This window comes from Euprymna scolopes, chromosome 1, assembly GCF_053919585.1.
Source record: "Euprymna scolopes isolate OS-2025 chromosome 1, ASM5391958v1, whole genome shotgun sequence".
NCBI classification, from domain to species: Eukaryota; Metazoa; Mollusca; class Cephalopoda; order Sepiida; family Sepiolidae; genus Euprymna; species Euprymna scolopes.
The window spans coordinates 12,296,250-12,313,236 of record NC_136482.1 but is presented as its reverse complement, the minus strand read 5'-3'; the positions used below and the strand labels follow the sequence as shown (position 1 = coordinate 12,313,236).

At 34.0% G+C, this 16,987-nt stretch overlaps 1 protein-coding gene and 1 pseudogene across 1 annotated transcript in view; both read right to left on the bottom strand.

The window, feature by feature from the left end:
• Positions 1–7,842: 7,842 nt before the first annotated feature.
• Positions 7,843–16,987, bottom strand: part of LOC145278944 (solute carrier family 60 member 1-like) — a 527,103-nt gene continuing 517,958 nt past the window's right edge. Inside the window, exons 10-11 of the mRNA XM_080130701.1 lie at positions 15,675–15,792; positions 7,843–8,210 (exon numbers count right to left, since the gene is read on the bottom strand). Of these exons, the coding sequence (XP_079986827.1) occupies positions 7,900–8,210; positions 15,675–15,792 (429 nt within the window). The 3' untranslated portion in view covers positions 7,843–7,899. The remainder of the gene's footprint in view (positions 8,211–15,674; positions 15,793–16,987) is intronic.
• LOC145284460 (U2 spliceosomal RNA) lies at positions 14,125–14,251 on the bottom strand (annotated as a pseudogene).

Sequence of the window (16,987 nt, the reverse complement as noted above, 5' to 3'; positions counted from 1 at the left end):
GTGTGGGGGTAGACAACGGATAATTAAAGTGGAAAATGAGTATTTAATTGTATCTTTTGTTTATCCCCAGCCTCGCGGACTAAGGAAATCTTTCGTATATTTATATTATCCGCTGTATTCGTCCTTTTCTCACATAAATCTATTAGCTATCTGTCCGGGAGAAAACAAACTAGAGAGTGTCGTCAATCATGGTCTCAAGAAGTCGAACAACACACATACTCCCAAACTGAAGAGTGTGTTAAACAAGAAAGCCAACTCAAATATTCATATTTTAGTAACTCACAAGAATTAGTGTTGTATTTGTGATTATATCTTTTGGGAATAAATATCTTCAGACATTATTATTATTATTATTATTATTATTATTATTTACTAACAAGAAATTTTCTCACAAATAATTATCGGTGTTCCCTAGAGTCTGAGTAACAGCAAGTATCCCCAAGGAATAAATAGCTTTATTATTATTATTATTATTATTATTGTTATTATTATTATTATCATTATTATTATTATTATCGTTGCTGTTTTATAATTTATATTGTTATTATTATTGTTATTATTATTATTATTATTAATATTTTTTATTTTTATTATTATCAGTGTTATTGTTATTCTTCTTATTGTTATTGCTATTGTTATCATTGTTATTTTTATGATAATAATATTATTATTGTTGTAATTATTGTTGTTATTAATATTCATAATATAAAGTATTTGTATATATTTCAAAGGTTACAAAGATAAAACAAAATGAAGCGGTCATATATTGCTTTTACAAATGGTTACATTTATTTATCACAAAACATATAATGTTATAGTCTAAAATTACGTTAACAAAGCCAATACGAAAATCAAACATTCAAATTTAAGCAAATGTCAAGAATTGATTCCGTTCAGGTATGGAAGTAAAGAATAAAAAAAATGTTGAGATTCATCAAATTGCAAATGGCGACGCATGAACGTCTGCATGAGCATCATCTGCGTTTCAAGTTAAAAATTGGTTTTTAAATTTTAGCACGTTTGCATTTTTTTTTTAAATTTCCACCCGGTTTTAATACCGGTTTTTTATTTTTATTTTTTTTTACAAAATGTCATAAAACAACACGAGAGTAATCAGAAAATAGAAATACATATAGAAATATATTAATATAGAATTATATGTTTATATATATAGAGAGATCTTTTAAATATCAGTCGCGCGCAACAAGAGGTGATATGTGTAAGCTTTATATATATATATATATATATATATATATATATATATATATATATATATATATTCGTATCCACAGGACAGATTGAAAACATATAGGATTAAGACAAGTTCAAAATCATACTTCATCTAAAGTACAAATATACAAATAAAACCACTCGTAAACAAAGTAATATTTACTGGAGGGTCTAATGATTCACATGCCACTAATTTATACTGAAACAAACATACAAAAATACAAGTGAAACATAGTATATATACATATATATTTAATAAAGATTAATTCCTAACACACATGTACGGCCGACTCCTCCACACGTATACACACACACACACACACACACACACACACACACATATATATATATATATATATATATATATATATATATATATATATATATATATACACTTATTTCTCCTCATTTACCCCAACTGCCATTCCTAAAAAAAAAAAAAAAAAGTAGCAGAAAAATTTTGGAAAAAGAAATCGTACATTCGCATTTGAAACCAGTTCACTAGTGACTTGATAACGCTGGATTTCGAAATAATTCACAGCTAAATCATGTATGCACATATGTAGCCAACAATCTTTGCATGAATAAAAAGAAAACTGCGCGGATTAAAGGATTAATAAAATGTAAGAATGAGAAAAGTATATAAGCTAAAGACAAAACCAAAAAAGATTAACATATTTGATTCATTATATTTCATCTGTGCACTTTATCAAGGAATGCATGTAAAAAAACGTTAAAAAAACAACACTTGCTATCTATACTCATGAGTTTCATATCCTGCAGTTATCGGAAAGAAGCTACTAGAAGAAGCTGCATTACAATTAGGTATTAAATCGGCGGATTGATGGAGATCACTAATCCAACGAGTCAAACGAGCCGCAAAAAAGGAATCAGGAAATAGATCAGACAATTATAAAAAACATATGTCATGATAGTATTCATAGAAAAGACTGACACTAGCAATATAACGTTTGTGAGAGAAAGAAAAAGAGAGAGGTCGCAGAGAAGAAGAAAGGTTAGGGTCAATCAAATTACAGATACGTTTCTGCACCTTATTAAGTACCCTTCAATGGGACAGAGATTCATCAGCCCAAATATGACAACAGTAATCTATATACGGTTTTAGTTAAGCTGTAATAGCTCTCTTCGGTTTTTCAGTCTGGGATTGTTTTCACACTATCCGTGAGATATATCCACAAATAAATAAAACGTATGTGGTTAAGCTCCGATGAGTGTGAAAACGCATTCCAGTCTTCTACAAGTGAGAAGAATGTCAAAGTAACCATGCAGTTATTTGATGCTTAATCCAATGTCCATCCCTCATAATACCTCTTCTTCTGCACATGTCTATCCAGACTTATAAAAAAGTATTAAGTAGCGGCCAGAATTTCACATTTGAGACTTACCATTGAACTGTAATAAAACAAAGACTGTTGTCCATCATGATTTAAACTTGATGGACAAGTTAGCTATAAATTAACGATTGTTTACGTATATACTTGGAATTCAGAAATGTTTGTGATTTTTATTAACAATTCCATGGGTCAAATATTAATAAAACTGTATTACGTTAGGTATTCTGAAATGTTTTTACTGGTTCCATAAGTAATTTTATTAGTTTTAGATTACTGGCTTTTAATAAATAACAACAAAGCTAATAATTACATTGGTTTCACAACAACTACCCGCAAGCTCATCATATATTTTAAAAACTCTAACTTAGTTTACCAATATCTATAAAACATAACTGCCCCCCTCCTCAGATTTAATACAAATTTAAATTAATAAAGAGGAAGTAATTCCGAAACTAATTATTCGTCTAATATGTCTAATTATTCGTTTAATATTCAATGTTCTTTTTTATTAAGAACTTTTGCCGATATTTGGTTATTCGCAAAAACAATTACTTCTGCAAATTTATGTAATCTGAACCTTTAAATGGAGTTTATCATTTATTTATTCTAAGAAAACGTGAGCCTGAAAAACAACTATGAGCAATGGAGAAACAGGAAAAGAACGCATAGGCTTTTCATCTTTCGAGAATATTACTGTAATATTAGCTTCGTACAATCATTGTATTTTGTTTTATATACTTTTGTTTGCAGCTTAGTTCTATCACCACGACAATGCACCTGCTCAAACCTTTTCTGACCTGAATGTTCCCAACTGAGAAAAATATCGCCGTACTGGAACAACCTCTCTATTCTGTTGATCCTGCTTCGTGTGACATTTCTTCTTTTCTCCAAGCGCAAAGGATTCACGAAGAGGGTCAGTTTTCAAGGGGAAACTGGGTTCATGCCTCAAAACCAGTACGAACAGTGCACAGAAGCGTCAAAGAGAACAATGGGTAAGTGTATCAGATTCGATTGGAGTAAATTTGAAAAGTAAACCTTGTTTGGAACTAAAATAATATTTTTTATTGCATAAGATTTATTATGTTTCAAACTAATTTCATCGCACACATTCTATTAACTAACCTATATTTTGCGTAACCCATTTAATGTCACATTAAATATTGCTACAATAAAATTCGCGAATCGATGTTTGCGGTGAGAATTAGAATTCAAAGCCGGTGGTTTTGCTAGGTTATTATTAAGGAAATTCGGTAGGTAAATTGTTAAAAACAGATCCGAATCGGAGCATATTCTATTCCGACGGAGAATGTAATGTCTGGAAATATGCATCTCCTAGAACCGAATTAAAGTAAACACCCTTCATTCGAAGTGTGTAATACCTGGAGATATGTATCTTCTAAATCCAAATCGAAAGATTCAGGAGGAGACGGTTGCGAAGTTAATACCGATGTGGATTGACGATCTGAGCGTACAAAGTTCGAATCCAGTTAATTCTATAGCACCATATTTAATTTATGCATACTAGCAACCTTCATGTAGCAGCGCCTTTAGAAAAAAGTGGAGAAACTAATGGCAACGATATAATCGATCCGGTCAGAGGTCGTGTCATGTTGATCTTATAAAAATGTGAAAAACATATTTGGGAAATAGATGACCATAACCCCTATATATTTTAAAGATTAAAATTTGCATCTAATGAGCGCATAACGTTGTGTCTAGTTCTATTTAAAACTAAAGAATATAAAAAATATGAAAGATTGTCAAGTTTCCATAAAATATCGTAAATTGCTTAACCATTTCATTTTATTTCAGAATTATTTCGTTGCTAAGTATAAAAACGCACACTATTTGAATATAGTAATTTAAAGCAGTGGCCTTGTCTAAGAACAAACGTCTCATCATCTCAGATGCTGACTGCTGATGATGTATATCTTGTTGCCAAGACCACGGTGGATGCCTAGCCTTTGTTACAGAGGCTTAAGTTTGTTGCGAATAGCATTTGGCCTTTGTGTTAGTGTAAAGAAGACCGACCCCATAAGCTCTTACCGAGACGGCGCAAATTAATACGCTCGCTAATGTTGATGTGAAGTCAGTACTTTCATTCCTCTGTCTTGGCAGCAATGTGACTTCTACAAAAGCTAATATAAAAGCGAGAATTGGCAAAGCGTAGATGTTATATGGGAAGGTGTTCTGTTTAAGAGATTATACCAATCTGTTCATGTTTAGGGCTCTCACTTCTAGACCCCCATCGACCCCCCCCCAAATAAAACAAAAAATAAACAAACTGTATTTTGGATCCTATATTTAGTGATTGTGTTTTAGATCTCTTTGTTTTGGATCCCATATTTAGTGATTGTGTTTTAAATTCTATATTTAGTGATTGTGTTTTAAATTCTGTATTTAGTGATTGTGTTTTAAATTCTGTATTTAGTGATTGTGTTTTAAATTCTATATTAAGTGATTGTGTTTTGGATTCTATATTTAGTGATTGTGTTTTAAATTCTGTATTTAGTGATTGTGTTTTAAATTCTATATTTAGTGATTGTGTTTTAAATTCTATATTTAGTGATTGTGTTTTAAATTCTGTATTTAGTGATTGTGTTTTAAATTCTATATTTAGTGATTGTGTTTTCGATTCTATATTTAGTGATTGTGTTTTAAATTCTATATTTAGTGATTGTGTTTTCGATTCTATATTTAGTGATTGTGTTTTAAATTCTATATTTAGTGATTGTGTTTTAAATTCTATATTTAGTGATTGTGTTTTAAATTCTATATTTAGTGATTGTGTTTTAAATTCTGTATTTAGTGATTGTGTTTTAAATTCTATATTTAGTGATTGTGTTTTCGATTCTATATTTAGTGATTGTGTTTTCGATTCTATATTTAGTGATTGTGTTTTAAATTCTATATTTAGTGATTGTGTTTTAAATTCTATATTTAGTGATTGTGTTTTAAATTCTATATTTAGTGATTGTGTTTTAAATTCTATATTTAGTGATTGTGTTTTAAATTCTATATTTAGTGATTGTGTTTTCGATTCTATATTTAGTGATTGTGTTTTCGATTCTATATTTAGTGATTGTGTTTTAAATTCTATATTTAGTGATTGTGTTTTCGATTCTATATTTAGTGATTGTGTTTTCGATTCTATATTTAGTGATTGTGTTTTAAATTCTATATTTAGTGATTGTGTTTTAAATTCTATATTTAGTGATTGTGTTTTAAATTCTATATTTAGTGATTGTGTTTTCGATTCTATATTTAGTGATTGTGTTTTCGATTCTATATTTAGTGATTGTGTTTTAAATTCTATATTTAGTGATTGTGTTTTCGATTCTATATTTAGTGATTGTGTTTTAAATTCTATATTTAGTGATTGTGTTTTCGATTCTATATTTAGTGATTGTGTTTTTAATTCTATATTTAGTGATTGTGTTTTAAATTCTATATTAAGTGATTGTGTTTTAAATTCTATATTTAGTGATTGTGTTTTAAATTCTATATTTAGTGATTGTGTTTTAAATTCTATATTTAGTGATTGTGTTTTAAATTCTATATTTAGTGATTGTGTTTTAAATTCCATATTTAGTGATTGTGTTTTAAATTCCATATTTAGTGATTGTGTTTTAAATTCTATATTTAGTAATTGTGTTTTAAATTCTATATTTAGTGATTGTGTTTTAAATTCTATATTTAGTGATTGTGTTTTAAATTCTATATTTAGTGATTGTGTTTTCGATTCTATATTTAGTGATTGTGTTTTCGATTCCATAGTTAGTAATTGTGTTTTGGAATTTAGTGACTGCGTTTTCTGCATCTATAATAAAAAAAAAATAACTAAGAATTACTTCCCTTTGAAATACCAACCATGAAATATATAAAATACAGAACTTAAAAGGGAGATAAGTTTGATACTTCATAATCCCCACTTCTGTATATAAAATAATAATCTATCAACAACGTACTCCGGAAAGGAGTAAACGACGAGAGTTACATTTGTGTACTGGAAACAAACAAAACAAATAAATAAAATCATGAATAATAAAGTTCCATTTAAAAACAATGAAATGGTTTCAACAAATAAAAATCTTTTCATCTCAATAGTTCAAAGTTTTCAAGCGTAAAGTGACGTCTTCTATGTCGATGGACGTACGTGGGTATCTCGAAAAGAAGCACAAGTTTTTGTTTCTCTTTTGGGGAATGTTACAAATACTCACTTTTCGAGAAGTCTCGAATTACCCCGGATCACATAATAAATAAATAAATTCGACTGAGAGCATAATGTTAGCAATTCCACAATATTCCAGCAAATACAAATGATGAAACATTATTAAGCGAGCAGTCACGAAATCTTACAAGTGCGTACGTGTATCTTTCGATAGTATATATATATATATATATATATATATATATATATATATATATATATATATATATATATATATATATGCGTGTGTGTGTGAAAGACTGTAAAGAAAAACAAACAAACCAACAATAAAATGCACGAAGAAATAAAAAATTCAAACGGAATATTGGATCAGTTTCTTCCTGAACAAATTTCTCGTTTGATTTTGATTTTTTTTGTGTTTATTTACTTGTTTTTTTTATTATATTGTCTCCACGACATATCATTTCCTGATATATCGTCGATTTCATCCCCAATATATATATATATATATATATATATATATATATATATATATATATATATATATATAATCTGTATGTGTGTGTTAGCGATGGGACGATTCCAACATTTTTCACGATTCCGATACTGAAAAAGTAGGCTTTCATGTTATGGAGGGGGGCGAGTAGCAAAGAGGTGTAATCTACTTTTAAATCTAGATTTTTAAATTTTTTTTATAAATTCTTACGTTTTCCCTTTACGTATTGTATCCAAGATTCTGATAAACTGATTGTGAAATTTTCACCTATATTTTTTACTTATGCCAGCATTAGAAAATTAAGTATGGACAACAAATTAAATAAACGAATCATTTATAGTAGCATCGGATGCTTCCAATTCCGATACCGATACCCCAAATAGTTCTGATTTTCCAATTCCTGATTTCAATTAATCGTCCCAACACTAATATATATATATATATATATATATATATATATATATATATATATTCAAATGTAAAAGGTATAATACATACCTCCTTTTAAAAAACTTGCCAAAAAATTGTAACTCAATTTAAATTTTCCCTAATTCATATCCTAATTTACAATATAGACAATGAAATTTCCGTTTTCTTTTATTCTGACGAATCCCCCTATAATCCCTCGCATCGGATACGCCTTCCATTTAACCAAAAATGCTAGTCCCACCACCCCTCGCTCCCCCTGCATGTACTCCAGCTGCACTCCCGCCAACACCGGGCCCACCTACACCACTACTGCCGCCGCCGCTCTGTCGTTGGTATCCTTCCGATGATTCATCGTTGGGCGGCCGCTCGCTACTATCCATGCGGGCCAGTTCCATGTTACTACCGTCGATGCTGGGACTCTCTTGCATCCGGGAGTAGTATTTCACGGTGGACTTGTCAATTAGAGCGCTCTGACCCGCACGGCGTCGCCACACCCCAGGGAGCCATATGAAAGATTCCTTTTTCACGTCTGCAAATTAGAAAAAAAAAATTAAATTAAAATATACTTATTAAAGTTAAAAAGGTCCCTGTTCAGAATTTCTCAAAGAAAAAACCGTATGTTTTGGATATTATGACTCCCGGGCAGCTACAGATTGCCAAAGAAAGCTAGTGAATCAAAAATAAACTTTAATATGTTCAATGCTACTGGAAGATTTCATATTTCAATAGTAGAAGAATATTATTGATTAAGATAAATATTTGGAACAACTGCAGATTTTTAATGTCGCAGTAAAATATTATCGGGTCAAAGTATTATTCTGATCGCCATTAATGGAAGGGACAAACTCATATAAATTCAATTAATTTCCATAGAAAGCATACAATTGTTTCAACTCAACATATTCATAAAGTAGGGAGTTATTTTTTTTCCTTGCAGATTAAAATGTAGTCGTTTCGATATATACACCTATTTATGCATCAATTACGTGCTTAAAATCGAATTAATCGATTACATATTTTATCGCATATTTTCTAATTAGCTTAATGATATTTAAAAAATGATAGCGTTTCAACCACGAAAAATTTATCCTCTAAATATTCATGAAGAACACGGAACACATTTAGTAAAATACTTATTTTTTGTAGTACCGTTATACCGTTATTAATTCATATACTGAATAAGTTAAAGCCGGTTAAGGATGTTAAATATTTATATAATAAAAGAATTGGAATTTTAATTGACAAATTAATAAAATTTACTAAAAGAATAAGATTAACCTATTACATGACATCGTAATTAACAAAGTTATCCTATATTTACGAAAAACAGATGAGTTAAAGTCAATCAGTAAATATCCGTGACGAGCAGAAAATATTGTACATAAAAATCACGTAAAATTTATATAAAAAATAATTTTTAAGTGAATTTCATTTTTTTCCAGTGTCTCCGTGTCAAAAATAGCTTTCAAAAAATATCGCAAATTTTAATGATTTGGGATTATTTCCCTTATTTTTAAGATAGCGTCGCGATATCGTCTCTGTTCGTTTGGTCACAAAATTAGATTTTCTTATTTAAAAATAAATATGTTTTATCAGTTTCTCTACCGCTCTCCCTCGACCCAGGAATGTACCCTAATAAACAAGTCTCTGACAGCATAGATACAGCACTTTCCCTCGACACTAGCGCACAAGTGCATGTATTTGGTGACTTCAATGTCCACCACAGCAACTGACTTGGATTTTTTACTTACACAGACGCAGCTGGTACCACAAAACGTAACTTCTCTATATCTCATTCCCTATCACAGATGGTTACGTTTCCAACCCGTTTCCCAGACCAGCAAGAACAACATGCATCACTTCTAGATCTGTTTCTGACCACAGTTCCCGATGACTGTGTAACGAATACCCGCAGCCCTCTTGGAAACGCCGATCATGCAGTGGTAATGGTTGAAATAGCCCTAAACTCTAGAGCTAAAACCGAAGAGCCACTACTCAAAACAACGAGATATTATAAAAAGGCTGACTAGGAAGCCATCAGGGACCTCATCAAGGACACTCCATGGCAAAATATCTTTTCACTTCCTGCTGAACATTGCGCAAATGAGACCACTGAATGGTTCAAAGAGGCCATTGAAGCATATGTTCCCACACACAAATTCTATAGCAAACCCCACTCTCCCCAATGGTTCACTTCAACTTGTGCAACTGCCATAGCGCAAAGGCAGCATGCGTACCGCAAATTTAACCGACATAAGTCCAGTTCAAACAGACAGAGGTACATAGAAGCCAGAAATAACTATAAGAAAGAAATAGCGACAGCTAAAACAGAATTTACTGAAACCACCCAAAAACGCATCGAAGCACAGAAATTAGGAACCCGAAACTTCTGGAAAATGGAAATCAACAATTCTCCCACTATCCAACAATCATGAGGTTGTTTGCTCTGCAACTGAGAAGGCTAACATGCTTGCCAGACAGTTTGCCTCCAACTCCACACTGAACTCTGCTAACAACCGTCTCCCTGACTTTCATTTGCGAATAGACGCCACACTAGACGATCTGAAAATCACCCCTGCTCAGGTGCATGGTATCATAAGAAAGCTTGACACTGCAAAAGCATGTGGACCTGATCTCATCCCAGCTGTGCTATTAAAAAAGTGCGCCACCGAAGTAGCTCCAATCCTCTCCAAACTTTACAACAAATGCCTTAATGAATCTTGCTTTCCTGCCTGCTGGAAACTGCTTCTGTAGTACCAGTGTTCAAGAATTTTTGCCCTATTAGTCTCCTCCCACTTTTCGTCAAAATATTTGAGACCATAATTAACCAAGCTCTAGTCCATCACCTTACAGATGCTAAACTTCTGACTGACTAAAATATGGATTTAGGCAAATCCGTTCCACAGCAGACATCCTAACTGTAATCTCAGAACGTATATACCATTCACTGCACAAAGCGGGGGAGGGTAGAGCGGTAGCTCTAGATATATCTAAGGCTTTTAACAGGGTATGGTATGAGGGTCTTCTCAAGTAAATCAGATCATATGGCATCACTGGTAGTTTACTTAACATAATTAAATCCTTCTTAGATAAGAGAAAAATCCAGGTTGTCCTTGACGATCGCACATCTAAACAATATGATATAAATGCGAGAGTGCCTCAGGGGTCTATCCTTGGACCTCTGTTATTCCTAATATTCATAAATGACCCCCGTGACAAAATTGTCTATGAGATGGGTATGCATGCTGATGACACCATGCTCTATAACAAACACGACAGGAAAATAAATGAATACATATCTAAAGAAATAGCAGAAACACTAGAGGTAGACCTCCGATCCGTAGTGGAATGGGGACAAAAATGGATGGTCATCTTCAATGCTGCCAAAACTAAACTTGTTTCCTTCAATAATTACAAGAAACCTTCCCTACCGCCAATAGCAATGCCCAATGACTTTTTATCTGAAAGTACATCCTTTAAACTCCTCAGTCTAACGTTCACAGGAAACATGAGTTGGAACAATTACATTGAGAACATTGCCAAGACCGCTGCGAAGAAGGTGGGTTCTCTCTACTGTGCTAGAAAGCTATTAACGCCTGAAAGTATCCTATACCTCTATAAGGCCACCATTCGCCCATGTATGGAGTATTGCTGTCATATTTTGGCTAGTGCATCTGCCACTAGTCTCTCGCTCCTAGACAAGGTTCAAAAGAGAGTTGCCAATCTGATAGGTCCTGAACTGTCAGCTAAACTTCAGCCTCTGTCACATCGACGAAATGTTGCATCCCTCTGCCTGTTCTACAAGTACTTTAACGGTGAATGCTCTGACGAACTTCAGGCACTTGTGCCCCCTCGACGTAAATACCTCCGACAAACCCGAGAAGCAGCTAAATCCCACCCCATTCACAGTAGAGATCTCTAGATGTAAGAGAGCCTTTTACTCCAGTAGTTTCTTCCTCAGAACCGCTAGACTTTGGAATTCCCTTCTGGGTCCCTGCTTCCCCGACTGTACTGACATGCAGAAGTTCAAGTGTAACGTGAACCGACATCTTGCTGCCCAACTTCCTACACAGTACCCCTGATGCGTATGTCCATGATAGCAGCCCCCTACAACAAAGTGGCAATGTGCCTTGTTTGGGGTGAAAATGTAATAAAAAAAAGTTTATCTGTCTTTTTTTTTGTGTAAGGTATTTTCTTTTCTGTATGATGTACAAGTACACAGATTTTTCTTTCTTTTTTTGCTATAATTATAATTCTGAACAAGCACCAAAAATATTTGACTATTTGAGAAACAAATTAATAGACGAGAATACAGCGATATAAAAACCGAAATAAGAACAGAAAGAGAAAAAAAACGGAACACACAAAAAATGTTTTAAAATCCGAAGAAAGAACGAAAGAGCACAAAACAAAAGAAATGACTAAAATTGACACAAAATTAAAAAAAAAAGATAAAACAGAAAAAGATAATAATAGCAAAACAACATAAAAGGTGAAATAAAAAAGAAAAATGTAACCTTTGAATTCATTGAGAATAATTTTGTCGAACTAGGAAAGGAGCCATAACGGATAAAAGTGATAAGTTAATCAGTTTTAAATGATGGCGTTCTGAAAGTTAAAGGTTAAATTCTAGTAGGGCGACACTAAGTTAGAAATTATTAATTTATGAAGACTTCTATGCGGTTATGGCTGACGAAATCAAAGCTACGTCTATGCATTAAATAAAGGTTTCCGTTCTAAACTCTCCATAGAGTTTGGCATAAATATAACGTTACAGTTACAAACAAAGGAAAGAAATAAAAATCCGGGCGGCGTTTTTATTTGTTTTTTTTTTTAACATAAGTCGTTTATTACCGTTTTTCTTTCTCTCTGTCTCGACGCCAGCTTAAGTCTCTCGCTACCAAATGTACATTTCACCTGTTTTTTTCTCTTTCTTTCGACCGCACGCTGGCCACAGCCAACCCATTCTCGCCTTCGCTTTACACGTTCGTCTCTTTTGGCGTCGACTTTTTTCTCCCCGATCACATGGTGTCCTTTTTTCTTTTTCTTACAATGCTTGCCAATTTGCATACGCATTCAAATGCTACCCCTGCTGCTAATACAGTCTCTTGCCATCCAACTTTCAGCTGCTGCTATTTTCACACTCATGTGCGCCCTGTTACATAAAGACTCCCGAATTCGAGAGGGCGTGCCTGAAGAAAGGTTACATTAGTGGAAACGTAATAGTAATGTTCACGATGGAGACAGGTTCGAATAATCTACATGATATCAAACTGTTCGATCCACTAGATAGCATAGAAGGCTGACTCGTGTGTCACGTGATCTACTTGCTGTTGTTGACAGGAGGACGATCATCTGAGGAGATTTCTGGCTGATATTTGTGAAGTGCCATTACTCGAGGTGATAGATATTACGACTAAGAAAGTAGACAGAGGCAAGACGTAACGACAATGGTAAACAAGCGACCACAACCGCTGAGAACAATTGTAAAATAAGGGTTATATATGTTGCACTAAGGGTGGGAGTTAAAACGTTAGAGTTTGTCAAAATTATGGAAGCGAGTGTGGCAACATAAGGGTACGTCAAAGTTGTAACCGCCTTCAGTTATCATACTATGTATAATAATAGTTACTTTTCAAAATGTGAGAGTTACATACCAATTACAGTTAAACAACACTGCAGCTCACAAAAGACATCCAAGGCAACAAACCGGAAGTTCAAAGCTCAAGTGTCACTATTATTTAGGCTTATCAATTGAACACATCTGAACTCGGGATTCGAAATCCAAATCTCTTGCACGTGAGGCGAGTACTCTGCTACACACAGAAACCTCTCTTAATGTGTTCGGATATGGCAACATTGATATTCTCTATCCCTGTATGTAGAAAGAATTGTGTAAGCCGAGCAAAACGGTATTATATTGATTCATAGAATTTACTTTAAAGTTTGAAAAATAATCAATGGTATTTCTAACTATGGTGGACATTTTTCCACATTGGTAAGGGAGGTTATAGTCAGTGCAGATTAAAAACTTAATCTACTAACCAATTGACTTTCTTTTATTGTTGTTAAAAGAGCAATATATATATATATATATATATATATATATATATATATATATATATTGGAACAAGTTGTCATATCGGATTGCTTCTAGAACAAGGCCGATAGCCATTAGTCGCGTGCTCTCGTGTAATGAATGAATGAATGCGTGAATTGACATGAAATTCTTAAAGATAAACTGAAATGACAAAATAAAAATGGGCTGAAATGACTTAAATAAATAAAAAGTAAATGACTTAGAATGACTTTAATGAACTTAAGGATGGATTACGTGACCTTAAGAATGACTTGAATGCTTAAAAAATAACTGGAATCCTTCAAAAACAACTTGAATAATCTGGAGAATGACGTGTATTGGGTTTGAGACTGACTGGTTGTAAAGTGGGTGGTCATTTTACATTAAATAAATACAGAAAAGTGATCCCCCACCTTATATCACAATAATTACAGTATGTAGTAAGAACAGATACTACACTTTGATCTTGGCCGAAAGGCCAAGAAAAGGGTATTTATTTGCCTCCCCCCACCGAGCAAATTAGGCACAAGGCCGATTTTTAATGTGAGGAGTGAAGGGAAAATGGGGACCAACTCCCCGGGGAGTAGGGGAGCTGGATAGTGACAATTGGTATGAAGGGTTGCCCCTACATTGACCAAGGTCTTATATGTGGGGTTGGTATTTATTTGCTCCCCAACCGAGCAAATTAGGCACAAGGCCGATTTTTCATGTGAGGAGTGAAGGGGAAATGGGGACCAGCCCCCCGGCGAGTAGGGGACAATTGGTATGAAGGGTTGCCCCTACATTGACCAAGGTCATATATGTGGGGTTGGTATTTATTTGCTCCCCCACTGAGCAAATTAGGCACAAGGCCGATTTTTAATGTGAGGAGTGAAGGGGAAATGGGGACCAGCCCCCCGGCGAATAGGGGACAATTGGTATGAAGGGTTGCCCCTACATTGACCAAGGTCATATATGTGGGGTTGGTATTTATTTGCTCCCCCACTGAGCAAATTAGGCACAAGGCCGATTTTTAATGTGAGGAGTGAAGGGGAAATGGGGACCAACTCCCCGGGGAGTAGGAGAGCTGGATAGTGACAATTGGTATGAAGGGTTTCCCCTACATTGACCAAGGTCTTATATGTGGGGCTGTCCCCGCATGGTCTTTGCTTGCAGTATCTGCTCCGACAGATACTACACTTTGATCTCGGCCAAAAGGCGAAGAAAAACTTTAAAAGCTAAGAAAACATCTATTAACAACACACCTTTGATCTTAACCAAAAAGGCTAAGCACAAAAGTGTTACGGACAGACCGACCGACTGACCGACCGACGGACTGACGGACTGACTTATAGAGTCGCTTGCACGCGACTAAAAAGTTGGAAAACCAATGTTAAGAGGTGAATAAGTTAAAAAAAGCGATGGAATGCGAATATATTCGAATTAATAATACAATGACAAAATGATCCCGTGATGATTAAATTCAATATATATATATATATATATATATATATATATATATATATATATATATATATATATATATATATATATATATATATATTCACGCCATGCGCTAATTGATACATAAGATAAAACTATAAAATAAATATTCCAAACATTCTGTCCGAGATATTTCACTGCTCAAATCCATTCGACTCACCACTAGCAACAAATACAGACTGTCTAGTCACTGCTAATATTACCATTGCTCAATGAGCGGTTCTTCATACCAAAGGGTCCTTTTCCTTTCACTGTCAACACGAGACTATAATACCAGTAACTGTATATTCAGCTACTTTGTCAACTGATGCTAATACAATTGACTTTTTGTGTCGATGGATTTTTCATTCTTTCTAATGTTTGCTATAGCTCTACAAGGACATACTGATCGCTGATTCATGCATCGAGAGGAAAAGTGTATTTGTCACTTACTTGAATATTTTTCTGTTTCTCTTCCTATTCCGAAAAGGGCGATGAACAACACGAGGGAGATAATTACAATGATGAAACAAAACACCAGAAAACTTGTCGGACCAAGATTAACGAACATCTGCAACACAGGAAAAAAAACAAAACAAAAACATTTCAGGCAAAAAAGATATGGCAGAAGTAAAAATACTGTTCTTATACAATGAACCCAGTCTTGACCGACCATAAAATGTAGGGGAATTAACTCTATTTATTTTATAGTTTTTCGTCGGAGTAGTCCCCCTTGACCTCACAAAAAATGTATACTACAGCTTTTATTCTTTTGGTTATAACAGATGCTTTTATTGCATCAACAGACAGACAAACGACCACCTGTGACTTGAGTGGTTGAAAGACCACTGCAATACTGCATTCCACTTCTATACAATTCGACCACCTGTGAGCTCCTTTCAATATTAAGCGTCCACCGCGCACAAGTTAAATAATTTTTGTTATGTTATCTGATCTACACTATGAGGTTCATCGCACTCTGGTTTTAATTAGAAGTCTACTCCGCATACTGCCGTAAGTCAAGATCGATGTAGATTGTTGAAACAATGACACTAAATCTTACAAGAAAATAATAGCGTAACATTCCTGCTTGTAAATAAGTTCTATTATTACAGCTGTAGCGATTCGCTACGAATATTAAGTGATTGTACAAGCAACATTTTGGTTCCGCGTACATCCATTGTTTACACACGGAATTTTCGCGATCGTAAAAACTAAAACTCGTCTTGTTTCGCCGACGTAGTTGAAGGCACACCTACGTCACAGGGATGTTGTGTTTACAGCCAATCGCATTGCAAGGAAAGAGGTTTTAAAAATATTTTCCCTAACAGTTCTCTGGGAGCCGGTCTGTCCACTATGAAAGGGGGCGAACGCGCGCCAAGCAGTCAGTCAAGTCAGATTTTTCCTGTCTGGTAATCCAGCACTTCGAACACTCGCTCCGTCTCCTGACGTAAACCAAAAATGATTGCTGCGCGCCTTACACTTGAAGCTGTAAATTTCCTTGGACTGATTACCAAAAGGGTATATTTATATAAGTTTGCATTACCTAAATTCTATGCCCGGAACCATTGAAAATCAACAATTTTGTGACCTCATTCATAAAAAAAAAAGGAAAACATTTTTTTTTTTAAGAAAAGACATCCGCCCCAGTCAGAGCAAGATTTATCTCTCTCTCTTTACTCTGCTTTACGCATTTAATTCAAAACCTATCAGACTAAATACAAATACATACATAGAGTCCTAGCGACCATGCAAGAAGTTACAAA